Source organism: Centruroides vittatus, unplaced genomic scaffold (assembly GCF_030686945.1).
Source record: "Centruroides vittatus isolate TY-2023 unplaced genomic scaffold, ASM3068694v2 contig_559, whole genome shotgun sequence".
In the NCBI taxonomy this organism is placed as follows: Eukaryota; Metazoa; Arthropoda; class Arachnida; order Scorpiones; family Buthidae; genus Centruroides; species Centruroides vittatus.
The window spans coordinates 234993-260176 of record NW_027122332.1 but is presented as its reverse complement, the minus strand read 5'-3'; the positions used below and the strand labels follow the sequence as shown (position 1 = coordinate 260176).

General features: G+C 27.3%; 1 protein-coding gene across 1 annotated transcript; it reads left to right on the top strand.

Moving 5' to 3' along the window:
• Positions 1-393: 393 nt before the first annotated feature.
• Positions 394-23528, top strand: LOC136978859 (uncharacterized). Its single transcript, XM_067274677.1, has 8 exons — positions 394-546; positions 12972-13060; positions 13835-13875; positions 17416-17583; positions 18126-18192; positions 20367-20474; positions 20556-20639; positions 22366-23528. Exons 2-8 carry the CDS (start codon positions 13034-13036, stop codon positions 22846-22848), a joined length of 978 nt encoding a protein of 325 aa, XP_067130778.1. The 5' UTR covers positions 394-546; positions 12972-13033; the 3' UTR covers positions 22849-23528.
• The last annotated feature ends 1656 nt before the right edge of the window (positions 23529-25184 follow it).

Sequence of the window (25184 nt, the reverse complement as noted above, 5' to 3'; positions counted from 1 at the left end):
ATGTAATAATTATTATTATTTTAAAATATTAAAAAATATATAATTAACGTAGAGAATTAATAAGAGAATATAATCTTGATTTCTTTTTCGGAAAAATAAAATAAATTTAAATACATCGAATAAAAATAATATTTTAAAGTAAAAATTCTTAAACTCTTTATAAATTTTAATTATAGTTTTATTAATTAATTTAAAAATATATTAAAATTTTGGCCCATTTTTTGTCTTGTAAATTGACATTACGTCATACGCTACAACGGAAATTTATTTTATTTTTTAATTTCAATTTTGAACGTGTATTATTATTTATAACTTTAATAGTTTTATTAATATATTAGAAAATAATTATTATAATCAATTTAGTTAATCTTCTGCTAAAATTTTAAGACGACGTCAGATATCGTCTGGAGATAGGGAGAAATGGACACGCGGAACGATGTTCGCCTTGTAACGTTATAAATAATATGAAATAAGCCAAAGAATTAGTAAATAAGAAATCAATTGAAATATGTTAAATCAAAATATTCATTTATGAATTTTAAATTAGTAAGTTACGGTTCTTAAATTAGTTTTATTTAAATAATTACAAAGTTAAACAATATTTGTTATGACGTAACTTAATTACAATTAATTCAAATAATTCTAATCAAATATTTAATTTAGATGAATCGAGTTCGTGTTTAAAAAATTAAATTAAATTTATGGTTTTATTAAGTATTAAAATAAATATAAAAGTTTATTTATGATGATTATAATGTAATTTCTAAGTTGTGGAGTTAATTGTTGTTAAAGTTTAATTTAAATTAAATTAAAATATATTTATTCTGTATAAAGTCTAAATTAATAAATTTAGACTTTATTTTAATGGAATTTACAGCAGATACACTTTAAATATGCAATTGTATGCTATGAAAACCTTGAAAATTCTTGAAATTAGATCTTGTTTGAGCAGGGAATAAAAACTTAATAATCTATATATGGCAACTAATTAAAATTAACTGTTGAAACTTCATTTTGACAGTTAAGTGAAAGTGCAACAGTAAAAAATTGTCTTGAATTAAATATTTGGATTGCAATTTTTGGATTTAGCTCGGATATTTAATTGGGTTGATGAAGGACAGACAGCCTGTCATTTGTCTGTCCTTCGTTAATCTCGAGAATAGAATTAGATAGATGAAAATGAGACCAGATACGGAAAGCTTAGGTCAGAATCACCAATTTAACTATATGTGAACTTCTGGTCTGGACTGGAAGTCGGATGATTTTTTAAATTAAAATATGATAAAAAATTGCAGCCCGGCATTATGATGACGATTGTTTTATCTTTGGTTCAAGATATGTTTTGCTTATAAAAAAGTTCTTTTTGTTTATTCTAGAAGATTAGTCAAGTGTTATTCAAAATACTTAAGTAGTATTTTGAATAACAACACTGCCCCGTCTTATTTGGTTTTTGTATTCGTGTCATTCTCAAGTGTGCATATTCTAGATTGGTTATCTGAAATTATATGGATACAAGAGAGAAGAGAGTATAAAGTAGAAGGAATTTTTAAATTTTCTCTAGTAGATTTTAAGTTAACTTAAAACTTTTAGATTTTCATTCACTTCATATAGCTAATGAGTAAAAAAATTTTAATTTGAAAGTCTTCAGTTTTTCATAAAACTCATACAATGTAATTTGAACGTCAGATGCTTATATGAATGACTAGCAACTGTAGAAGAATGCAGACTCTAATTGTTTTGCTCATAGCAGAAGTCACGTAATTGGAAAATTTGACATTTTTCTACTGGTTTTCCAGATAAATAGTATATCGAAATGACTGAAAATATGCTATTAATATTTGTGACCATTTTTATTATTATTCTGTAAGAATTTCTTTATTTTTATTATTGACTGTGCTGAGATGTTGCACAATAACACTATAAAAATGTTGATAATAAGAAAATGCTAATTATATTTTGTCCTATACATATTACTATAGTAATTGCAAAGTATATAGTTTAACGAAATTGGCTATGATGCAATAAATGAAATAAACAGATTATTCAGTTGAAAATATTTTGATTTCTAATCATCATTAAACTACTATTCGTTTAGAATAATCCATTATTTGTTATTATTTATGCAAACTTCCAAATGTCTTGTCATTTTGCTTGTTAACATAATTTCATATTATCCATATAGTTTAGCATTTGTGAAGAATAGCAGTACTCATTGTTGGTGTTTTATTTTTAGATTTAAATAGCATGTTGTTATGTTTTTATCAATCAGAACTTAAAAAGACTTTTTGCAGTAATGATTGTTTTTTTTTTTTAGTTAGTTAAACAATTCAAAATTAAATATTTTATTATTAATTAATTAGAAAATACTATTAACATTAATAATTTATATCTAAAATATTGATTAGTTTTCTGGTTACTAATTTCTGTGTGTTAAAAGTAAATTAATAATGGATATATAACAACAACTCGTAACCCAATTTAATTAACGCCAAATGATTGGCTGAATTATGGGACTATTTTTTCACCCAGCCCAGAAATAGCGCGATAATGGCATTAATAAATTAATTAATGATAAATTTAAACTTATTTAAATTACCTTAATTTTAGGAAATTATTTTAACATAGATAAACAAATAAATTTTTCCTATAACTGATATTAAAAAAATTTTTAAATGTACTTTTATTCAGAACAAAATTATAGTATAAATTTTAAATATATTCGGAAATGTACATATGATAAGAGATGATTGCTTATCTGACAGATGTGTAATGTCCATAAAAATAACTGTTAATATTTCTTTATGCTTATTAATAAAAATTTAAGCTGTTTGTTGCTTAGTAACTTAATAAGAATTTTAGCTAAATAACGTGTGGCATCAGCTAGTTATTTTATATTAAAATAATTAAGAATTTTCTTTACTGCAAATTTCAGTTGTCTGTTTTAAACTTTGTATACTTTGTTTCCTCATTTATTGAATTAATAAAACTGAAATTTATAATTGTTCTAGCATCTGGATTTTACAATTACTGGTATTTATTGCCATATTAATAATTGATATAAAAGTTATTATTAAAATAAATCAACTGGATAAAAAAGTTCAGTATTTTTTTTTTTTTTAATGAAAAATAAGATGTTAATAAAATCTGTCCAATACTTGAAATTTTATAAACATTGTCATCATTTTCTAAAATGTTTACTTTTACCAATGGTTTTAATGTTTTTGAAAAGTGATTTTTTCTGTCTTAATTAAGATGTGATAGAAAATTCAAATCCTAAAATTGTCTGATATTTTGCAACTAAATTCTGAATTCAGCCAGAAAAAAGTAATATTCATTCAGATAGGTTACATCAATTAGATTTTCTGAATTAAAATGGAATGTTAGATTGTGATCTGAATAAAGAACAACAGTCATCATTTAGTAATTACGAGAAATATCTGATACATAAGAATATCAAAATGCTTTGTGATATCATTGAAGTTCAATGTCACAGCTTATTTTTATTTTATTTTCTAGTAATTTAGCATGTGTAAAATTTAAATATGGTTCTATGTATCAATAATTTAAAGAAATATTTATCATATATCAATTCACATTTAATGAAATAATTTTGTTTTCAATCAATATTAAATTTTTAAATAAGAGTAATATTACAGTTCTTGAAATAATAAATCACATCACGTTTTGTGTTTTAATATTCTTAAAAATCATGCAATATAAATTAAATGTCAAATTTGTGAACTTAATTATTGTTTACTGTTTTAAATTTAGAGAGGATTTTTAATTATTACACTGAGAAAACATTAATAAAATGCTTTATTAATACAGTCAAACCTGTTTTTATGCGCTCTTTTTATGTGCGATTTTTTTTTTAATGCGAATTTTTAATTTGTGCGGTATAGTTGGCAACTAGTCTCGTGCGATTCGTCATGTCTCACGTTGACTTATTATAGCTAAATAAACTTATTATAGCATAAATGCACTTATTATAGTAATATTATTGCATGAATATGCGAAAAATGAAATAATTTACTTTTTAAGTCAACAAAACACCACCTGGACAAAAATATGTAAAACAGACGATAGACCAGACGATGCAGTCAAGTGCTGACATCTGTTGTCAATAAATTCTATTTCGTACAGTTTTGAGTTATTTTCTATGTGAGACTTTTTTTATGCGGTCCCTGTTGACCGCATAAAAAAAATATTTTTTTAATTGTGTTGCGAAAACTATTATTTACAGCCATTCGTAAAGTTTCGTGAGATTTTTTTTAATGCGTTTTTTTTTAATGCGGTCCCTATCCCCTGCATAAAAACAGGTTTGACTGTACTTTAATATATAATAATGCTTGGGTTGTTTTTACAAAGTGTCTATATAGTCTACTTGGACCTTGTTTATTAATAAGACCTATTAATAAACAAGGTCCAAGTAGACAATATATATATACACAAATGTAAAACAGTAAAGATGTAGGTGAAAAGAATTAATGTTTTTATAAAGTTTTGTGTAATAAATAACTGAGAAAATGTGTTCTTCTTAATTTACAATTATTGATTATTTTTTTTTGTTTGTTTAATTTATGTTGGTATGATGATTCTTAGAAAAAATTGTTTTTAGTTAGTGCAGAAAAACTGTTTTCAGTAATTATATAATAATAAATTTTATGGAGTAAAACAGCTTATTTTTTTTGTAGAGTGATAATACAAAAATGAGTGTTATATATCAAATTTTGACACATAATACTTACAGATTGAAAGAGTGTAGTTTTTATTTTTCAATTCTTATTTGATAATTTTTCTGTTTGAATTTATAAGGAATTTCTGAACAGAAGTAGGGGAAACTTGCCTAATTCATACCCCTTAAGGAAAAACCATCATATTATCGAAATTAATAAACACAAATTATTTTTTATTTTAAGTAACTTTTATTTGAGAAATATTTTATTACTACCATAATCAAATTTAGCATAAATCTTATAAACTTCTGAGAAAAAAACAATTTAAAAAAACACTAAAAAGTACGATTTAGGACCATTCATCTTAAATCGTACTTTGAGATTCTATCATTGGTTTGCATCTTAAGAATCAAAATCTTAATCAATAATGTATTAATGTGTGTGTAGATTCGGCTGATGGTCTTTGCCAATTCTTGGCAGTCATCGCAGTTGTAATCCGTTGCTTTTTATTGGTTCCTGCACAAAGTTCATATACCCATATCTCCCATTGTGTGCATTCGATCATACTTTCTTTTACGTCTTCTTGGCATAATTTACAGTACCAACTGTTATTTTCGTTTTTTTCTTATTTCTTTTTTTATTCTCCTTTTGTGATATTTTATTAGTTTTACTTTTCTTTGCACCAAGATTCTTTGATACGTTTTTGTTCTTGAATTCTTCTATTTTATTCTCGAGCTCTTTTTTATAAGGACTTTCTATAAGAACAAGAACGCAACTTATGTGTGGTATGTGCTGGCAGAGAGAGCATGATTATTCCATAGTCCCTTGCAAGATAAATGCCATCAATGTCTTTTGTGTGCGTTGAATGACCGTCTAAGATGAGAAGAACTTGACTGTCATGTGGTGTTTGCAGTCTCAGACACTTTATAAAATGTTTAAGCCATTCGACAAATAATGTACTCGGAATCCATCCGATTTCTGAACAACTGTACAACGTATTTGGTGGCCCTTTACGCTTTAAGTCATCTGTCATTCTTTTACATTTACATATGAGCATGGGTGGCCGAATTCTCCAGCAGCGTTCATACAACAGATGCATGTGGTGTTGATACCACGTTCGCTACTAGTGACAGCTCAAACCTGGTGTTTTCCTTTTTGAGCCAACATTTTAGAAAGCTTATAAATCGTCATTATATTTTTTAATCGCTTCTTCCATATTTTCTTTACTCCAAGAATTATATTTTCTTTTTGACATATTGTTCTAATATGAAAGACAATTTAGTTTTAATTTGTTTTGTGCAGTTATTTTTGAAATCAGTAACGTAGTAAAAAAAATAAGTTTACGAATCGGTAATAGCTTATTGTGACATCATCTAAAATGGTTTTCCTAAATCGTACCAGTACATTTTAAGAACTTGCCTGGAGTACGAAATAGGCGCAAGAGTCGAACAAGTTTTACATTTGCCTCCAAGAAATTTGACAACAAATACTCATATATCATCACATCAGGTGAAATCACAAAAATACTCATTAATACATCACAGATAGTTAAAAAACTTATACACGATCCAATTTGAAGAACGTTCTTACAAAATGTGCAAAAATATTACAGAAAAAGTTGAAAAAACTTACTTTTTCAATATTTTTGTCGGAAGCAGTGTAACAGCGTGTTGTCTGTCAGATGGTAATATGGCCGACTGTTATTTACTTTTTTTGTCACTAAAGGCACTAATAGCTATTACCAGAGTCGAGATATAAGCGAAGTACGAATTAAGCAAGTTTCTCCTAGATTTCTTGTCTTTGTTAAGGAAATGGTAAATGAATGGATTTTTAATTACCAGTTTAATAAACAAATTTCTCTGAAATTTTAGAATTTTCTGTAGAGAATATATATATAATATAATATATTTATTTATTTATTTAAGCATACTGGTACAACCATAATGTGGGGAGAAACATACAAAAAATCATACAAGATTATACAACATATCTGTTAATACAAAAGAAATAATATATTATCTCTATATACTTTCCTATATAATTTTACAATTATAATTTTAATTTATGATTTAACTATTTTTGGTTGGTTTTTGTCTTTAACTCTGTCCCTGTAAATGGTACACCATCTCTGATTAAACAAATTCTAAAATTACTGCTTCTGAAAAAATGCATTGTTTTAAAAATTGATAACTGCATAAATAATCTAATTGATTGATTTTAAAATTATTACAGTTAATATTTAAATTATTAAAGCTTCTTTTATATTTACTGTGTGTTATTGATTGATTAAAGCAATTTTAATACAATTAAGTTTGATAATTTTGAAGATTGCTGAACTTTTTCTCTGTGCTGTATTGATGAATAGTTTCTATAGTCTCCAAAGACTTTTTCCCTTACTTTTGAAAGCATTTTTCCTATTATTCTTATTTTTAGTTAAAAGCTTAATAATAATTCAAATATAATATAAAATATTATTATTTCTTAAAATGCAAAATTTAAAATATTATTAAATAATAATATTAATACTTAGTTATCACAGAACTAAGTCAGTGTACAAATAAAATGGAAAAAAAAAACTCTTTTAAAAAATAGTTTCCTCATATGTATTTCCAGATGTCAAAAACAATTTAAAACAAGATAAAAATATAAACTGTCTGCGGTTTGATTCAAAAGACAAATGTTATTGTTTACATATATTGAATTATGTAAATTTTGTGTCAATTCATATGAAAATTTATGTAAACTATTGTATATATTTTCCTCAAAACTTCTAATATTTATTTACAATAAATTTTCTAATTCATTTTTAATTTATTTCATTTATGTTTTTGTTCCTAATATTAGTAAAAGTATTAATTTTTGTTTTAAAATTATATGAAATGTCAAAGTTTCTTTTAAATAAAAATTAAATTTGTTTTTAAATTCAATTTTATATTAAATTATATAGTAAAGGTTTATTTTTTTTGTATTAAAATGGTATTATTTGGAATGTTGAGCATGATTCCATCAACTTTTAAAATGCCATTGTCAAACTTCTAGGCTTACAGGAAAGTGGCGCTGAATGTCCGATGTACACGTTTTTGCGTTTAAAACTTCGACCTCAACCTTGCCAATAATAATTGTTCAGTACACACACACACACACACACATACATACATACATACATACATACATACATGTACACACACACAAAATAAAAACAAATTATTTTCAAATGAAATATTTTTTATAAGAGTATGTGAACATTATACACAATATGATATAATTCTCTCATTTAAAAATTTTTTGTTACTAAATTATAATCTATTAATGACATTAATAATGAATGATTAAACTTTTTTAAAATCACCATTAAATCTATTTTAAAATGAGAAAGATTTAAAAGTAAATTTTAGTAAAGTATTTTTTACTATTTATTTAAAAAATATAAACTTGTCTCTTTTCTTTAATTTTCTATAACTTGTTTGAAATGTTAACAGTCAGCAAAACAATACCTAACATTTGAATTTTATCAAACTTATAAAAATGATTGTCTAAATTCTTAGATTTGTAAAGATCATAGTGTTTAAACAGCATCAAACTTATCAAGTTCCATTTTGTTTCTCTGGATTTAGTAATTATGTAGAAATCCAAGCCCAAATTATACTAATAATCAAATGATAGAGCTGGATTAACTAACAGGCTAGAACTTGGCTAGTTAATGGCAAAATAACTGCCTGCCTTTTTACTCTAAATTGTGCAAGCTAATTAAATATATAAGTTTTACTCTGAATCTGGAAAATTCCAGGGAAGCTCAATTAAATGAATTTGACTTTCTCAGCATTGTTTGAAATCTTAAATAACAAATTAATGAATGAAATTAATAAATTTTGCCTAACTTAATATTTTTGACATTAATTGTGAATTATTGATCAACTTTATATTTTATTTTCAAAAAACCATTTAATAATTAGTAAATTTCACAGAAAAATGATTTCTCTGTATATTTTTTGTTTAAAAAATTCATCTTCTTATTCAGTATGTAGTAGCATCTTGCCAGTAATGAATGTTATCTGTGAATTCATGCATTCACAATTGACTTTTCTGAATATACATTTTACCAGAAGAAGAACAAGACATTTTACCAATTGCAGATCAAACATAAATTCAGGAATTAATGTAATAATTCTTTATGGAGAAGACTGTTCCAGATTTATCTAATGGCATTATTTGTTTTCCAAACTCATTTCTAGACAATCCACAAAATGTAAGGTCCAATAAATGTAGGGATCTACTGTAGTAATATGTTACCAGTCGTTTATTATACAGTATTTAGAGATTTGAATAACCTGAATTGTGAAGTAATTTTTCTTGAACTTCTGTATTTGTTAATGTGGTTATTTTTGTCATTTTTGTGTCATCTGTTTCTGTAAATTTTCATAATTCCTTATCATGAAAAGGCATAATATAGAAAAAGAATAAAAATATTTCTGTCATAACTAAGAAAGGAACATTCAATAGATCAATAGATATTTTGATTGATACACTCATTTTTAAGAACTGAAAATTAACAATAATGTAGTAGCAAATGAAATAAAATTACATCTAACATAACTTATGTGATAAAATAAAGCAACTAATTCTTACTGATAGCCCCAATATACCATCACAGTACCTTGACCCAGTCCAGCACTAGGTTACTACTCTAGAAAAACTAATGTTTTTGATCTAAGATCTTTGTCAAGTATATTGATTCAAAAACTTTGGGCTATTCTTATTGATAGACAAGTTAGTTTATGTGAATTTGATAATTGTCAATATAACCAATAGTTAATGCTGTCAATTATGAATTTCTACAAGATAATCTATGTGATAAGTATTTAAAGTTATTTATCAGATGATTAGTTGCAATAATAAACAATATGTTCAGAAAGAACTTAAACATTATTTTGTGGTAGTGATATCCAAATTCTGTGTGTATGTGATGAAATTTAGCATAAGCACTCAACCTAAATCCAAAATTTACCAATGGAAATCAGAACAATGGCGAATCGTGTCTCCCAAAAGTATTTCTTTAGACATGCTGATGAATTAATGAGGTGCTGGCCTTTCATGATAATTGTGGATCCAGATTTCATTATCTGATTTGATTTTTGAAAGTTTTGACTCTCCAAAAATATCATGATTATTGTTCTATATGTGAATTTATACAAATAGCCAACATAGTTGATTTACATTAATTTGTATTCATGAAAAAATGTTTTGCCATGTGGTATTTGCAATAGACATTTAATGTGATGGCAAACTAATTGACTGTTATGCAGTTAAATAGAACAAAAATGGTGATTTAAAAAACATTGATTATTATTCTAAATTCAGCTCTGTTTGAAACTGTTCATTTATCATTTGGATATCTATGGAAACTTTGTTTCTTTTTACATACATTATGTAAGTCTTATTAGCAATAGTATATAGTAATGAAATATAATTTTAATGAAAAGAAATCTTTTTAGACTAAAAGAATTTTTGTTGTCTTTTTTTTAAATAACAAGAGTCTAAGAAAAATCTAAAATGGATTAAAGTGTAATTTTATTGAAAGTTTGTTTTTACTTCCACTGAGAATAAGTCTTCAGATCAATGATCATAATTTTCTTTAAGATTCCAATAGATAATCTACTGTAATTTACAGCATATAAGATGCACTCCATTTCAACACAGAATATTTAGGGGTAAAAAGTAATTAGTATATTTAAACCATCTTGTGCCTTTGGCATTCTCCAAATTTTATTTTAACCAGAATACAGCAAAAAAAAAAGTAAGAGAGCACACTTTTTTATCAGGAAAAAAGACAAGTTTAAAAGCAATCATTTACTGTTAAAATATTTAACATAAATACATGCAAAAGCTGCTTAGTTTTATAACAGACTAGCTGACCCGGCCACGCGTTGTTGTGGCTCAAAATGTATCTATTATAAATGTATAACACTTCCCCCGTGGGGGAAATTTCAAAAAATCCCTTTTTAGTGTACATTCTCTTGACGTACCCTATTAAAACGCATCTAAAATAGTATAATAAAAGCCGAGTTCTTCACAGTAAGCCTTAATCCTGTCCCATTCCCCGCTGGGGAATATCAAAAAATCCCTTTTTAGTGTATATTCTGTCGACGTACCCTATTAAAATGCAATTAAAAACGCAAAAAACCGCATGCAAAATAGTATAAATAGAAGCCGAGTTCTTCACAGTAAGCCGTAATCCTGTCCCTCTCCCCCCAGTATACGATACCACTAGAAGACCACAGGTGTGATAGACAACTAACATACATTGGTTCCACGAAACGTGTGTTAAAAGTGAGGTTAAAGGAGTACGAGTCAGACATACAGCATGATAGATACACTACGGCCCTGACGACGTACGCGTCGGAAGAGGAGATAACGGCGGACCTGCATGCGGCAAAAATCATTATACCCAGCTATAACCCACAGCAATTGAAATGGCTAGAAGCCATGGAGATATTTAAGGTGGGATTATGTAGTACATGCGTTAATCATAAGGAGGAAATGATCCTATCCAGTGCATGGCAGGTTTTGCTAGAGAACAGTATTTTAAGGGAGGAGCAGGGAGCATGCGCAGTACAAATATCCAGCTGTTGCACGTGATAATATTCTGAAAAGAAATTCAAATTGAATATTTATTCGAATGTTAACAGCCTATACGACGAAGCCTGAAGAAGAGCCCAGGAGGGGCTGTGAAAACGTTTGCGATTCTAAGCAATTCTAAAAATAGATCGACACTGGTTAAAAGGTTAGCAGAATTTATTTAATTACTTTTTAAAAAATCAAACATGTAACATTTTCTACAATACACTTATATAATTGAATAGAAAATACAATAGAACCCTATGATTATCTTTGGTAATGTGGACCAATGCTACCTCGGATAACCAAAAATTTGGATAAAACAGACAGCCACAACCATTTTGGATTAAAAGCTACAAATATAAAAGATTTATATGGTATCGTCTTTAAGCCTTCCTTTATACTTTAATGAATTTAATTAAAATATTAATGAATTTAATTTTATATTATCGATAATTAATATACAATTATGTATAAAAGAATAACATTTTTTTACATTATATAACCAATATGTACAATAATTTTAAGAGTAATTATTGTAGTATTGTAGTTACATTCTATTATGAATGGGTTTGTCTTATATTGAAGTTAAGTGATAAAAGGTAACAGAAACAAACCATTTTGTATACATATTATTTTAAACTGTTATGAATTACAGCATAACAAAAGTAGTGTATTCATTAAGAGTTCTCTCTGGATAAGGCAGGAATCTCAGTTAATTAAGACTTGGATATTTGGTTCTGCTATACTTAATATAAAAGTCATTTATAGTTTTTTATTGTATTCATTTCTTGATATTTCTTGATTCAGATTCTTAATTGAAAGGTCTTAAACCATGGAATTTTATGATTTGTTGGGCTGAAATTTTCAAATTGCAGACCTATAAAGTCCCACTGTCATCTGTCCGTCCGTCCATCCATCCTTTGTTATCTCAAGAAGAGTTAGTTAAATGAAAATTGAGACCAGACATGGAAAAACCAAATGATTACTGAATTATATCACACTATGTATTACTATTATAGTAGTAGTAATATAATAGTAGCAATCATTTAGCTTTAATTAATATATAACTGTTGGGTTAGGATGTTTATATTTGCATGTGTGTATGTGTACACCAGATATGGAAATCTTAGGAACAAGGCCAATTAACTATATATGAACTAGACCAGATTTCATGTGATCTTTTTAAATTAAAAGATTTATTAAAATTGCAGCTTGGCATTTGTGATGTCACAATAATATACATTTTATTTTTATCATCTGACATTATGTTTATAAATGTTTAATTTCTTAGTTTAATTAGTATAATGCAATAACTGATAAGAAAGTAGTAGAAAACCAAATATGCTACATTGGAATTGATAACATAAATAGCATTGATATTAAGTATAAAAATAAAAATTAGAGTTAATAAATAAATAAAAATTAAATTTCTTTTAGTTGATAATATTACGATGACAAAGAATTATTTTAATAGTAAATCTTCAATATTTAGTAATTTACAATATAATTTATTAAGCTGATTTCTGTAAATAGTTATTGATTATAAAACTGTCATGACATCAGTTTACATAAAGATAATTTTTAAATTAAAACTGAAAATGAGCATAATTTTTTTAATGTATAGTTTATAGAACAAAAATTTCATTTCAGTTAATTTTATTATTATTTTTTTTTCAGCACTTTTCTGATGATTTTAATGATCTTAATTGCTGATTATTTCTTAAGTTATTGTACTTATAATGGCTGAACAAAAATACATGTGCCAGGTAATTTTAAATTTTTATTACATTTATTAAATAATATTTTTTAATATAACTTTCTATATTTTATATTAAATATAGAAAGCAGTTAAATATTTTTATAACAAAGTACTAATATGTAATAAAATTAACTAAATATTTTTTTGTAAAAATTCATTTATTTTGTAAATTAATTTAAATATATATTTAAAAAAGTGGTCTCTGATAGAACAAAGTAATATTTTTCTTCATACCATGTTTACCATGACATACTCCATACAATTTCATAATTGTAGAAAATTTCTTTCTATAAAGCTTTAAACATTCTTGGAAAATTTATTTTCTTTGTGAAACACAGCCAAAATACATTACATTAGGAAAAAGCTGAGAGAGATAATTATAGCAGGAAAAAAAATCTATAGATGTAACTTTTGTATAGTTGAAGATATTTTTCATGCTTTTTTTTAAAACAAAAATTTTAAATAAATTTGATTTTCACTTACTAGATAATTAATCTTGAATTCAGTCTAATAAATTGTTCTCTTTTCTTTATGTATCCTTTGAATCCAAATAGCCTTAAACATTAAAGCTTGTATGCAAACACAATGTTAACACTAATGTTTTAACAAAGTTTTCTTTGGTTAAAAATACTAGAATAATTCAGAGATCTATTATTTTTGTGATGATAAAGCTTAACATGATTTTTTAGATATTTATATTTATTTTAAGATTTAATTTCTGAATTTGATAACCTAATATTAGTTTAGTAGTTTCTGTATCTTTTAATCATTTTCATTTCAGGAATGTGGGTGCAATTGTGAAAGTTGTGTAAATAATAACAGGTAAGTACTATACTATATTATATATACTTTGTAAAGTATGTACAGAATCCCTTTTGCCTGCAATTAACTTCTTAATAGATTAAAATATTTTAGTGTTATTATTAAATGCTAGTTTTACTAATAATCTGATAGTAACAGAAATTAATGATAAAAGTGAAGTGATTTTTAAATTTAACCATGGTTGTTTGTCATTTCATGAAAAAAAAAAGACAATTTGCAAAGCTACATAAGGTTATCAATCAATGTATAAGGTTCAATATCTATGAAAACAATTTGTAGTTTTATTAGTTACTAGGATTCTGTTCCAGTGCATGCAAACTGTCAAAAATATTCAACAATTCAAGAATATTCAAGCATTCAAAAATATTGTATGCGATCTAGCAATACTTTATTGTGAGGATTGGTAAGGTTAATGCAGTTATTCTCTCTCCTATTGATTCCTGCTGCCATACAACACCAAGATTTTACTGTCTACTTTTTTAAATAAACATTATTAAATTCAACAAAGAAATAGATATATGTAAATCATCAATGAAGAAGACTAAGATGAAGACTAAAAAAGGGATACTGTTCCGTCAAGTAAATTGTCTGAAAATACTTGTCTAAAGATGATTGTTGTAAAATATTATCAGTTATGAATTTACATTTTGTGTTAAATGATTTTTCAAGTGAACAAAGCATTAAAATTTATAGCTGAACTACTTGGTAAACATGTTGAACTAAAGAGCATCTATTCTTGAAATAATGCACAGATGAACTGTAAAGAAGATCATAAACTTACACAAAAATAAAATGAAAACTATATTGAAAAACTAGTTGATTATCCATCATATGACTGCAATAGTTATTTTATATATTCTAAATAATACTTGTAAAGTTCATTTGCCGATTTTACTATATGTACAAAAATAGTCATTTACCTTCATTTTTCCCCTTACTGTTTGTCCTAATGGGCACATTAAGATGGCCTTTTTATCAAGCCCATTATGGGTTTGGCTAGGCACAGAATGGAGCATCAAGCCCCATCCAGTGAAGGATGGGCTCGATATATCCAGAATAGACCACCCCAAAATATTTCTAGACGTTTTATGTCCAGTCCAGTAGTCTGATACTTAATGAATTCATCCAGCCATCCTTTTCTGTTCATTAGAAGTTTCATTGTGCATAATACAACTATGAAAGTAAAATTTATTTAAAATGAAATAAGATAAGGCCTAGGGCTATATAGGACTACATTAAACAAAGATAAAACAAAATAAAGAATAATAATATGGAGTCAGGTATTGTTAGGTAAGCAGGAAAACACTTATCACCAACCAGATAAAATCCAAATTGAAATAATGTTTATAAAATGGTAATTTTGGTTGAAGGTAATTAATATTCCTGCTCTGTGCTTTCTAAACCAATAAGAATTGCTACAATATTGTTAATGTTTGCCTGATATTGCAAAAAATATCAAAAAATTAAAAAAAAACCCCATAAAGTATAAAAAGATGGCAAATTTAATTAATGATGGTGGTGATATAATATGTAATACAATAAAATGTTTGATGAAAACAGTTAAAACTTGCTTTATAATAATGTTTGCTTTTAATAGAAGGTGGTGTAATCTAGCTAATGTTGGCATAGTGTTGCATTTATAATTTCCAAGTATAATTCACTAACTTGCTGAATCAACATTATTATTACATATCTTGTAAATGTAAAGAATTTACAAAAAGTAATTATAAAAGAAGAAAAAATTTCTGATTTAGAGCAAGAATTTCTTATTAATCAATACATTACCAGAAATATAATAATCAGAAGAACTTATGACAAAGACGGAAGAATAACAGGAGTAGTAGCAAAAATCGTTAATTATTTCATTCATGGATTCTTTTCAGTGTAAGGGATAAATTTATTTTATCACTAAAAGTAATTTAGATTGACTCACAAAAAATTTATTTAGTTGGCCATTCCATATCTTTAGGAGTCGTTCTCCTTCCATTATTCCAAAGGTCAAGATAGAATGAAGGCAACAAAATTTATTGTAGATTGCAAACAATGTGACACTTCATATTATGGAATGACTTTACTTGCAATTGCTGTTTACTAAGTTGGGTTTTATAAGGGAAGATAATTTTCTTAACTCTGGTCAATAAATAATAAAACTAGAGTTTGGATATAAAATATTACACTTTGTGGATGGTTGAGGTAGTTAAGATGTTGATCTACTGCCCTGAGGGAACCAGGATCAAATCAGTGTGAGCAATCTCAGGAATTTTTCATGGATAGTAAGTTGCCCACTATCCAGTTGCCCCATTGTGGCAGGAAAAACAGGCCCTCTTAATGCCCATGTGACAGACAAAATGAAAAACTTTTTAAATTCAAAAATATACAAAAATATTATCCCAAGACATGGAAATATCACTATATAATCAATATGTCAAATTAAAATTGGAGGATACAATGCTTTAATACTTGAAAGAAAAGAACATGTCACAAGGCCAATTAAAATAAAGTTAAAATAACTGAATTATTTATCTGGATGATGATTGTTGTTTTAACTTCCTGATAAAGAACTATATGTATAGAAGTTTTTCCAATGATATAATTTCAATGTCACATTCAAACAACAGTGAGATGCATCAAACTTATAGCAAAAGCATCACAAAAGAATCTGTGATTCTTGCAATAATGAAATAAGAGTTTGTTATTAGATTTAATTTGTATTTTTGAGAAGAGCTTTCCTTGTAGTAGATGAAATCATATGAAAACATGGCCAAAAGTAATTTCCATGAAAATAATAAAAAATAAATTGCTTGTTTTAGATGCAAAATTTTAATGTATATTTACACAGTTTTTGTATATTGTCTTTTTATAAGAATTGATGACTTCTTATAACTTGGCCATGATTTAATTTCATTAAATTTTCAAATAATTCCAAAATTTATTTTTTTAATCTACTCTATATATTAAATATTTGAGTTATCAAAATTTATACAAATAATAATAGATTCATACAAAATAGTAACAATCCACATACTTAACTTATAACTACTAAAAGATCATCAAACATCTTCAGATTATAATTAAGTTAGTACAAGATTTCTTTGGTGAATTTAACTACCAATTAGAAAGAATTAAAAATAATTAACTTAAAATTACTTTGTACCTGTTCAACTCGTCTGTAGTCAACTGTATTATATTACTGTATAATTATATGTATATTGTAAAAATAAAGTGAGTTAGAAAAAAGTTTTTTTAACCTCATCCATTTAAAGTCCTGTGCATGGGTCTAAATATACAATACATAAAAACACTTAAATAAAATTTTAATTTGGTTTTGATAATTATTTGAGAATGTAATGTTATCAGATTTTCAGCTTTATATGAAATGATTCTCATTATAGAAATGAGTTTTCATTGACAGTTTGAAATTTAGTTTAAACTTTTAACAATTATATAATAAAATTTCATTAAAACTGTTATGATTTCAACATAATTTTATATCTTATAATAATAATTTAATTACTTTATAACAAAATGTTTTATTTATAGTTTGCACCTCCATCAAGAAATTGAAGTATTAAAACAGCAACTTCTAGAAAGAGATCATCATATAGTCCAAATGGAAACTAATATGATGAATCATGCTAGACAATATCCAAATGGTGAATGGGAGGCCTTAAAACAAGAACTTCAATTTTGGAGTGAAAAATATGATAGGTTAGTTTTTTATTAAATTTTTAATGGTATATTTGATTTGAATTAAAGTTAAAACTCTACCAATAACTATTAAATCAAATAGTAACTTCTTTAAAATTTAGCAGTTATGTACATTTCTGTATTTATTAATATTGTTTGCCATTTTAAATACATTTTTTAACTAAATAAAACAGATGGTCAAAATAAACATGTCAATTACTTGCTTCAAAGTTTGTTATATTGCATTTAAGTTCCATTAGCAGATCAAAATGCCAGTTCCATTAAATACTTACATTTTAATTTTTAAAATTCATAAGGTTAACAACTTAAATCTTGATGAAAAATTATCTTTACTAGAATAAAATACTACATACATAGTTGAATCATTGCTATATTTACTCAAAATCATTAAATGATAACTATTTGTCAATTAACAGTTTATTCCAATCAGTGAAATTAATTTTTTATTTTACTAGTTTATTATTAATTTCATAATTAAATTTTAGTAGTGATAAAATATAAATCTTAATTTAATAATCATTTTAAATTGTTTTATTTTGTAGATTATATGATAGTCATAAAAAATTACAGAAAGTTAATCAAGGTCTTGAAGATAAGTTATTAAAAATTGTAAGTAGTTTATATAATCAATATTTACATTTTATTTATATGATGATAAGAGTGAAAAATTTTCCCAGAATGATTTCAAAACATTAATGTAAATTAGATATGAGACTGTAAAGTACTTAGACCTTATACCCCCATTTGTACTGAGCATTTCAACCTAGATTGTGATAAGATTGGTGACTGTGCCATGGGAGACCTCTCTTAACTGTTTGAACCTTGTTTTGAGTTGAGATTTAATTGCGATCAAAATGAGAATTTTTGAAACTAGATCCAGTCATAAGAGTTCCCACAATCTCGCACATGTGAGAAGAAACAAGATGGTTGTGGAACAAGTGTCGGGCTATCAACAGTTGTCCACCAGTCACTGCCTTTTGGATATGACCAACAACTTGGTGAAGCATGATTCTGCAATAAATTACATAGCAACATCTTAATGTCTTTGTTCCTCTTCATACGATGACATATGTTGAGCAAATGACAAACAACTTCTGTTTACAGTCATTTGATTGCAGATGTCCAATAACTTTGTTGCATATAGGCCTACCAGTAACACATCTTCGTTACCAGCTTCCATTTTGTTTGTTGGTGTTCGTGACTTATTGCATAGTTATGTCAGTTTTATCATCACATGCAATAGCTGGGTTCTTCTCAAGCAGACTGCCTTGCAAACACCTTCACATTCGACTGGCAACAATTGCAATTGAGATTGTGGGTAAACCGAGATTAAAGTGAGTCATGGATTGTGTGTGAATGCAGTATTAAAGTTGTTGAACCAGTAATTTAGATGAACATGAGCAATATTAGTGAAGGAATTTAAGGCATAATATAAAGGTTGTAGCCCTTTTCTATCATGATGCTTGTTTTCTTGCTTTATCATTATGGTGGTGTTGCTTTGTCTGAAACTTCCTGTAGCTGTAGTCTCTGTAATGTGCACTTTATTCAAATGTTGAGTCTTAATATCAAATCTGGTTCCATTATTCTTGTCATAACTTTTTTAAAAGTGTCCTTTATTTGATGTTTTCAGTGAGGTTTATTTTTTAACCTGGTTTTACCAGTTTATGGGATTTCAAGTATTTTTCAGTCATAAATAAGTTAACTTCACAATAGAATAGTTTTCATGATAATTTTATTTTTATCTGACAATTATGACAGCCTGCACTACATCATGTCATGTGATAACTGATTGACCAATAATAGCTCATTTTTTAAATTGTAAAATATTATTTTATAAGTACTCAATGTTTTAAAATAAAACTTTGAAAGGTCAAGTAGGAGGCAGTTAGTCTTTGAATGAGCTATTAAACATATGCATGCTCCTAGATTGTTTGGTAGCTTGTGTTACTATTCTCTCATAAATTTAGACAACAATATGTTGATCAAATAAGTCCGAAACAACTCAATTGATTTATTCAAAATTTAACATGTCTGTACCACTCATTGACACTACTTTTAAATTTCATCCAAATTGGTTCATTGGTCATAGAGATAATATTAAAGTTCCAGCTTTGATCCTTTAACACATGGCATAGCTATTCTATAGAGCATTACTGCACTCTGATCATGCAATGTTTTAGACTCAGAGAAAATAACATTAGAATGTATTTATGTAATTTAAAAACATATTGCTTATAAGGAAATGATTGATATGTAAAATCAAAATACTTATAATACAATCATTGAAAGTGCCTGATCTTGTAAAGGAGATAGCTGTGTTATATATAATAAAGTGCATGCAACTTTATTATATATATCTGGCAAGAGTTCAACATATCAGTACCGCTTTAAATAATTTTCAGGCCAGAATTACTTGATTATTTTGAGAAGGTACCAAAGTGGAGAATTGTTTGTGCATGTGTAATTTAAAATTATAGACTAAATTAGATGTTTTGGCATCTGTCAGTTGTTCTTCACGTATCTGAAGGTTAAGACAATTTAAAATAGGATATATATAGTATTGCTTCAGTTCCAAATATTTAATTCATCATAAAAATACTTCATAATATTGGTGTTAAGAAATAATTTTCTCCAGAACATGAATTGTGTGCTACTGTTAGAAAAGAATATAATAAACAAAATATAATTTTGAAATGATTTGTTGTTGTATTTCTAAAATAGAAATTAAGTCAATGTGTAAAAAATTCCAGTTTTTCTCATTTGTATGTTGTAATTAAAATTAGGTTGACAGGTTTGAGACTGAAAAAACTACGTTAACTCGAGAACTTGCAGATCTGACTTCGAAATTAGCTGGAGCAAGAATCTGTATAAATGAACTAGAGGAGGAGAATGTAATAAAATGCTTATTGTTTATAAATTTTTAAAATGTGTTTTTGAGTAATTGCTTATTAACATAAAATTTTTTTTCTCAGAATCACTATAGGAATGACTGCAATATAGCTGTACAGTTGTTGCAATGTAAGCCGTCTAATTTTGTTGCACATAAATTAAGCTCGGTAAGTCAGAAATCTTAACTAAATTTGTATAAAAATTTCTCTTAAACCCATACAAATAAATGTTTAGGATTAAGCTGGACTTTCAGATTAAATCATTTTTGATTTTCCCAAACTAACAAATTACTATTATTTAATTTTTCCATCTTAAAACACAAATTTTACACTAATCATATAAAATTAAAATTTGTTATACATCATCATTAAATGTTTTATGATCATTTTCCTCTTTGACCAATTAGTATAAAGATTGGCTTTAATTAAAGCAAATGAACTGCCAAATTATCGGGCTGTAATATAGCTAAGTAATTAAGTACAAAAGAATTTCTCAAGAGGTAGGAAGTTATGCTGCCATCTCATGCCAGATTTAATAATTACAATAAATTTAATTTAGAATTTTCTGTAAGAAAAGAATTTGCCATAATTTTCATGTCATATTCCAGCCAAAATTTGCCATACATACAATTTTGAAAAATGCTAGAATGTTTAATAAAAATTGATTTATTAAAAAGTTTGTTCAAATATTTGAACAGAAATAACAAATATGATTAATCAATTTAAATTTATTTTTATCAACTTTTTAAATGAATTGAAAATTTCTAACATTACATTTATTAAAAATCATTAATAATAATCACAAATTAGAAGAATATAAAAAATTGTTCCTGAGGTGTTGACAGTTTTTATGGGCAACCTTTTATTTGAGCCTACTGATCCATCCCAATAAGCAAAAACATTAAAAAATTCCCAGGTGAGGTGTTAAGGACAAGATATGAAGAATTTTTTAGTTTCATCTAATTTGTGAAAATATTTTGACTCGCAATACAATGTGAGAATATAGGAAATATTCTTCCCAAATTAATTTGTCTTGATTTTTAAAAATATTTTTGCATTGATTGTTACAACATACTTGGTGAGAATTATATAGAAAAATCTATTTTTAATGGCTCACACTGCTTGATGACTTGTGATTTGCTTAGTCTGACTGTTTTTGCCCAAGTAACTTGAAATTCTACTTACCATAATTAGAACTTCTTATGACCTTTTTAAAATAACCAATAGTAATAATGATGTATTTCATACTTAGATATTCTTTTTCCTGGTCTTGATTACTAATCTTTGTATTAATAAGTTATATAGTAAATCTTATAAACAGGTTTTAACATTTAATTTAGATATTATAAGATAATTGTTTTAATTTTCTTTTCAATTAAGATAATAGTTGAGAACTAATGTTAATTATGATCAATAACTTATAAATTATTAATCATAAAAAAATAAAACAAGTTATTGATCAAGAAGAAAGTTTAGTAAAATAATAAATTTTAAGGTATTTTTAAGATGCTGCTACTGCTACTAAAACAATCTACTTGCTTAGGTATTTTGCATTTTATTTCTGAAAAACTTAATTACATCATCCAATAAATGTTATTTCAATAGGAAAGATATTGATGTGTGAAACATTTTTGTTATAAGCTTGCTACTGATTTTTTTATTTTTCACAATGACCTCTCTAAAGTATTGTACGTTATCAAATTTTATCTAATTACATTTTTATTCAAAGTAATGGCTTTAATTTTGAATGATTTTTAAAAAAATATAATCAATCATCTAGCTTTGAATACTAATGTAATTAGTAGAGATAACAACAACAACAACAAAAAATAGCAATTATAAATTTAATATTTTTCATACTACTATAGAATTATTATACTTTATATTCTTTTAGTTGCCAATTGATCTTCAAGAAAAGGTGAAGATGCATATGAATCAAACAAACGACACAAAAAAAAACAACGGACCAGAATATCGTACGATTCGCGTTCCCATACCAACTTTTCCTCCCACCGCAATGGTTTATTCTGTAAATGCAATACACACTGCAAAAAACGACGATGATGCAGTCTCCCAGAACTCCGGAGGAGTGTCGTCTGACTACGTTTCGGCGGCGATCATGGCAAAAGTTTTGGAAGAACGGACGCGCGAAAGAAATGCAAAAAAACTGGACAAGTGCGACGATTGCAAGTGTAACAGACATCTAACGAACGTGGAAGAACGGTCGACGCAGACGGGTAGCCCATCCTTCACGTTATCGTGCGCCTACGAGGAACAGTTGGCTTACGTTCACTCGCCGAACGAATCTTTTCCAACCACTGACGGTTACATCCACCCCAAACAGAACGGAACGACTAGCACAGAAACTATAATCTAATCTACGGTCAGTATTAACAATACTATAAAAAATTATATATTAAATTTCTATCAAATATGGTTAGAGTTGAGATTTTTATGATATTTTATGTATATTTGAGAAGTGACGGAAAAATTGGTTGGTTGAAAAATTAAATGTTTCACTATTTAAGAAATGAATTTATGAACTCCGAACCGAATATCCCATAAGTTTATTTATAAAATGTATTTTAATGTGTATATAATAATTTGTATACATGTACTGTACATGCACTCAAAGAAAACCAAAAAAAATTAAAGAATTAAATTATATTTTACAAGACTTTCCCACATACTTAAATTATATTTCAAAGTAAATAAATACTTGTTTACATTGGTCATCTATTAAACATACCTTGTAATTTCCAACCTAACCAGGTTTGAAATTATGCTGCCATCAAATTTGCATTTTAATTTCTGTATATAAAAACAATTTCCAAAAATTAAATTAAATTTTAAGTTATCTAAACTTGTGGGATATTTTTGTAAAATGATAATTGCATTTGATTTTGCTTAGTTTTTTAATCATCTTGTACATATATATGTATTAAAAATATGTTTGAACTCCAAAGAAATTTCAACATGCTTTGAAGTTTATTATTATTATTTTTGCACTTAGTGCAATATTCAATAAAAATGTTAATAAAATGTTTTCGGCTTGTATCCAACTTGTATTTTTTAAACTAATAAGATAAAATTGCTTCATTATATTGAAGCAACTTTATCTTGCAAACCCAATACTTTTGTGCGATTATTCAGATGCCATCTTGTAAGGCCACGGTTCAATATTCAAACCCTATCGAGATCATTTACAATAGGTAATTGGAGCCTCTCTAGAAAGTGGCACAACTACAATTACTCTCAAGAACAAAAATATTAAACCATAAACACCGCAACGTTAAAAACATAACCAAGGTCGTGTTTTTAATGCTGAAAGAATCGGAATCGGGAGAAATTTGGTATCATCCTATCACATATATATATATATATATATATATATATATTAACAGATGAGCCTGGCATTGCTTGGGCAAAAATTAATGATAGCAAAGATGATCAAGATTATTAGATTACGGACGATCTTACCCGTTTTCATCGGGTGCAAGAATTAGGTTCACCCTCTTCTGAGACTAATTAGAGAATTTTTAGATGGGTCTAAAAATATGTTTGATTTCCCCCAAAACGCAGAAAACCACTTCTAAAATTGTACAGTAGAAGCTGAGTTCAGGGCAATCCTTAACCCCTCCCCTATGGGGAATTTCCAAAACTCTTAGTGTATACATTCCCATGACATACCCTGACTATGCTTCAACTTTCAACTCCAAACCGTTTGGACTCTGCGCTTATTATCATCAACCCATCTCGATTTATATATATAGATATATAAACAGTTGGAAAAAAGGATGTAACGCGGTTACTTAAGCTCTTATGCAAGGTTTCTGGTCATTTATTTTGAAAAAATTACTGTGCTATCAGAGTCAAAATTATAGCGAACCTCTAATGACTACGGTGATCAGGATAAGTCAAGTATTCCAGCCTTAAAACTGTTTAATGTATAAATATAATGCCTCTCACAAACAAGAAAGGTGCCAATGTCAATGATGACACAACAATCCACATCGACACTCGTTAAACGAATTATCTCCGAAAGTCACACAACGTATGTTGTAGAGTTGTACAGCACGAGATTACATCCTCTCGCTAAAAACACAACACCCAATAAGAATTAAAATTCAAAACAATGTAAAAGTGAGAAATTAAAATTAATTTGTTGCACTGGATTTGTAAAGCTTGGTGCAAACTAGGCGATATCAGAGCGATGCGAACTGTCGAACCATTTTCGTTCGACAGTTGTTGAGTCGATCGCCTGGTCACACTACAGACTCATTCATCTCTATGTGTGAGTAACGACCGTCACAGCGTCTTTTCGACGTAACGTCGAAGGCGATTTTTTAATGATCACATGACTGTTTTTCTTCGAGGATCGACCCTTGTGATATAAGCGAGGTTGAGGCCGAAGTTTTAAACGCGAAAACCTGTACGTCGGATCGGTTCAGGCGTTAGAGCCGCTTTCCCTGTAAAGCCTAGAAGTTTGACAGTGGCGTTTGGAATGTCGAGCATGATTCCACTGACATTCCAAACGCCACTGTCAAACTTCTAGGCTTACAGGAAAGCGGCGCTGAACGTCCGACGTACAGGTTTTCACGTTTAAAACTTCGGCCTCAACCTCTCTATAAATCGTGACGTACAGTACTTCTAAAGAACCAATGTACAGTACTGTACTGTGCATTAAGTCTATCCATCTGTGAACTTTGCTCT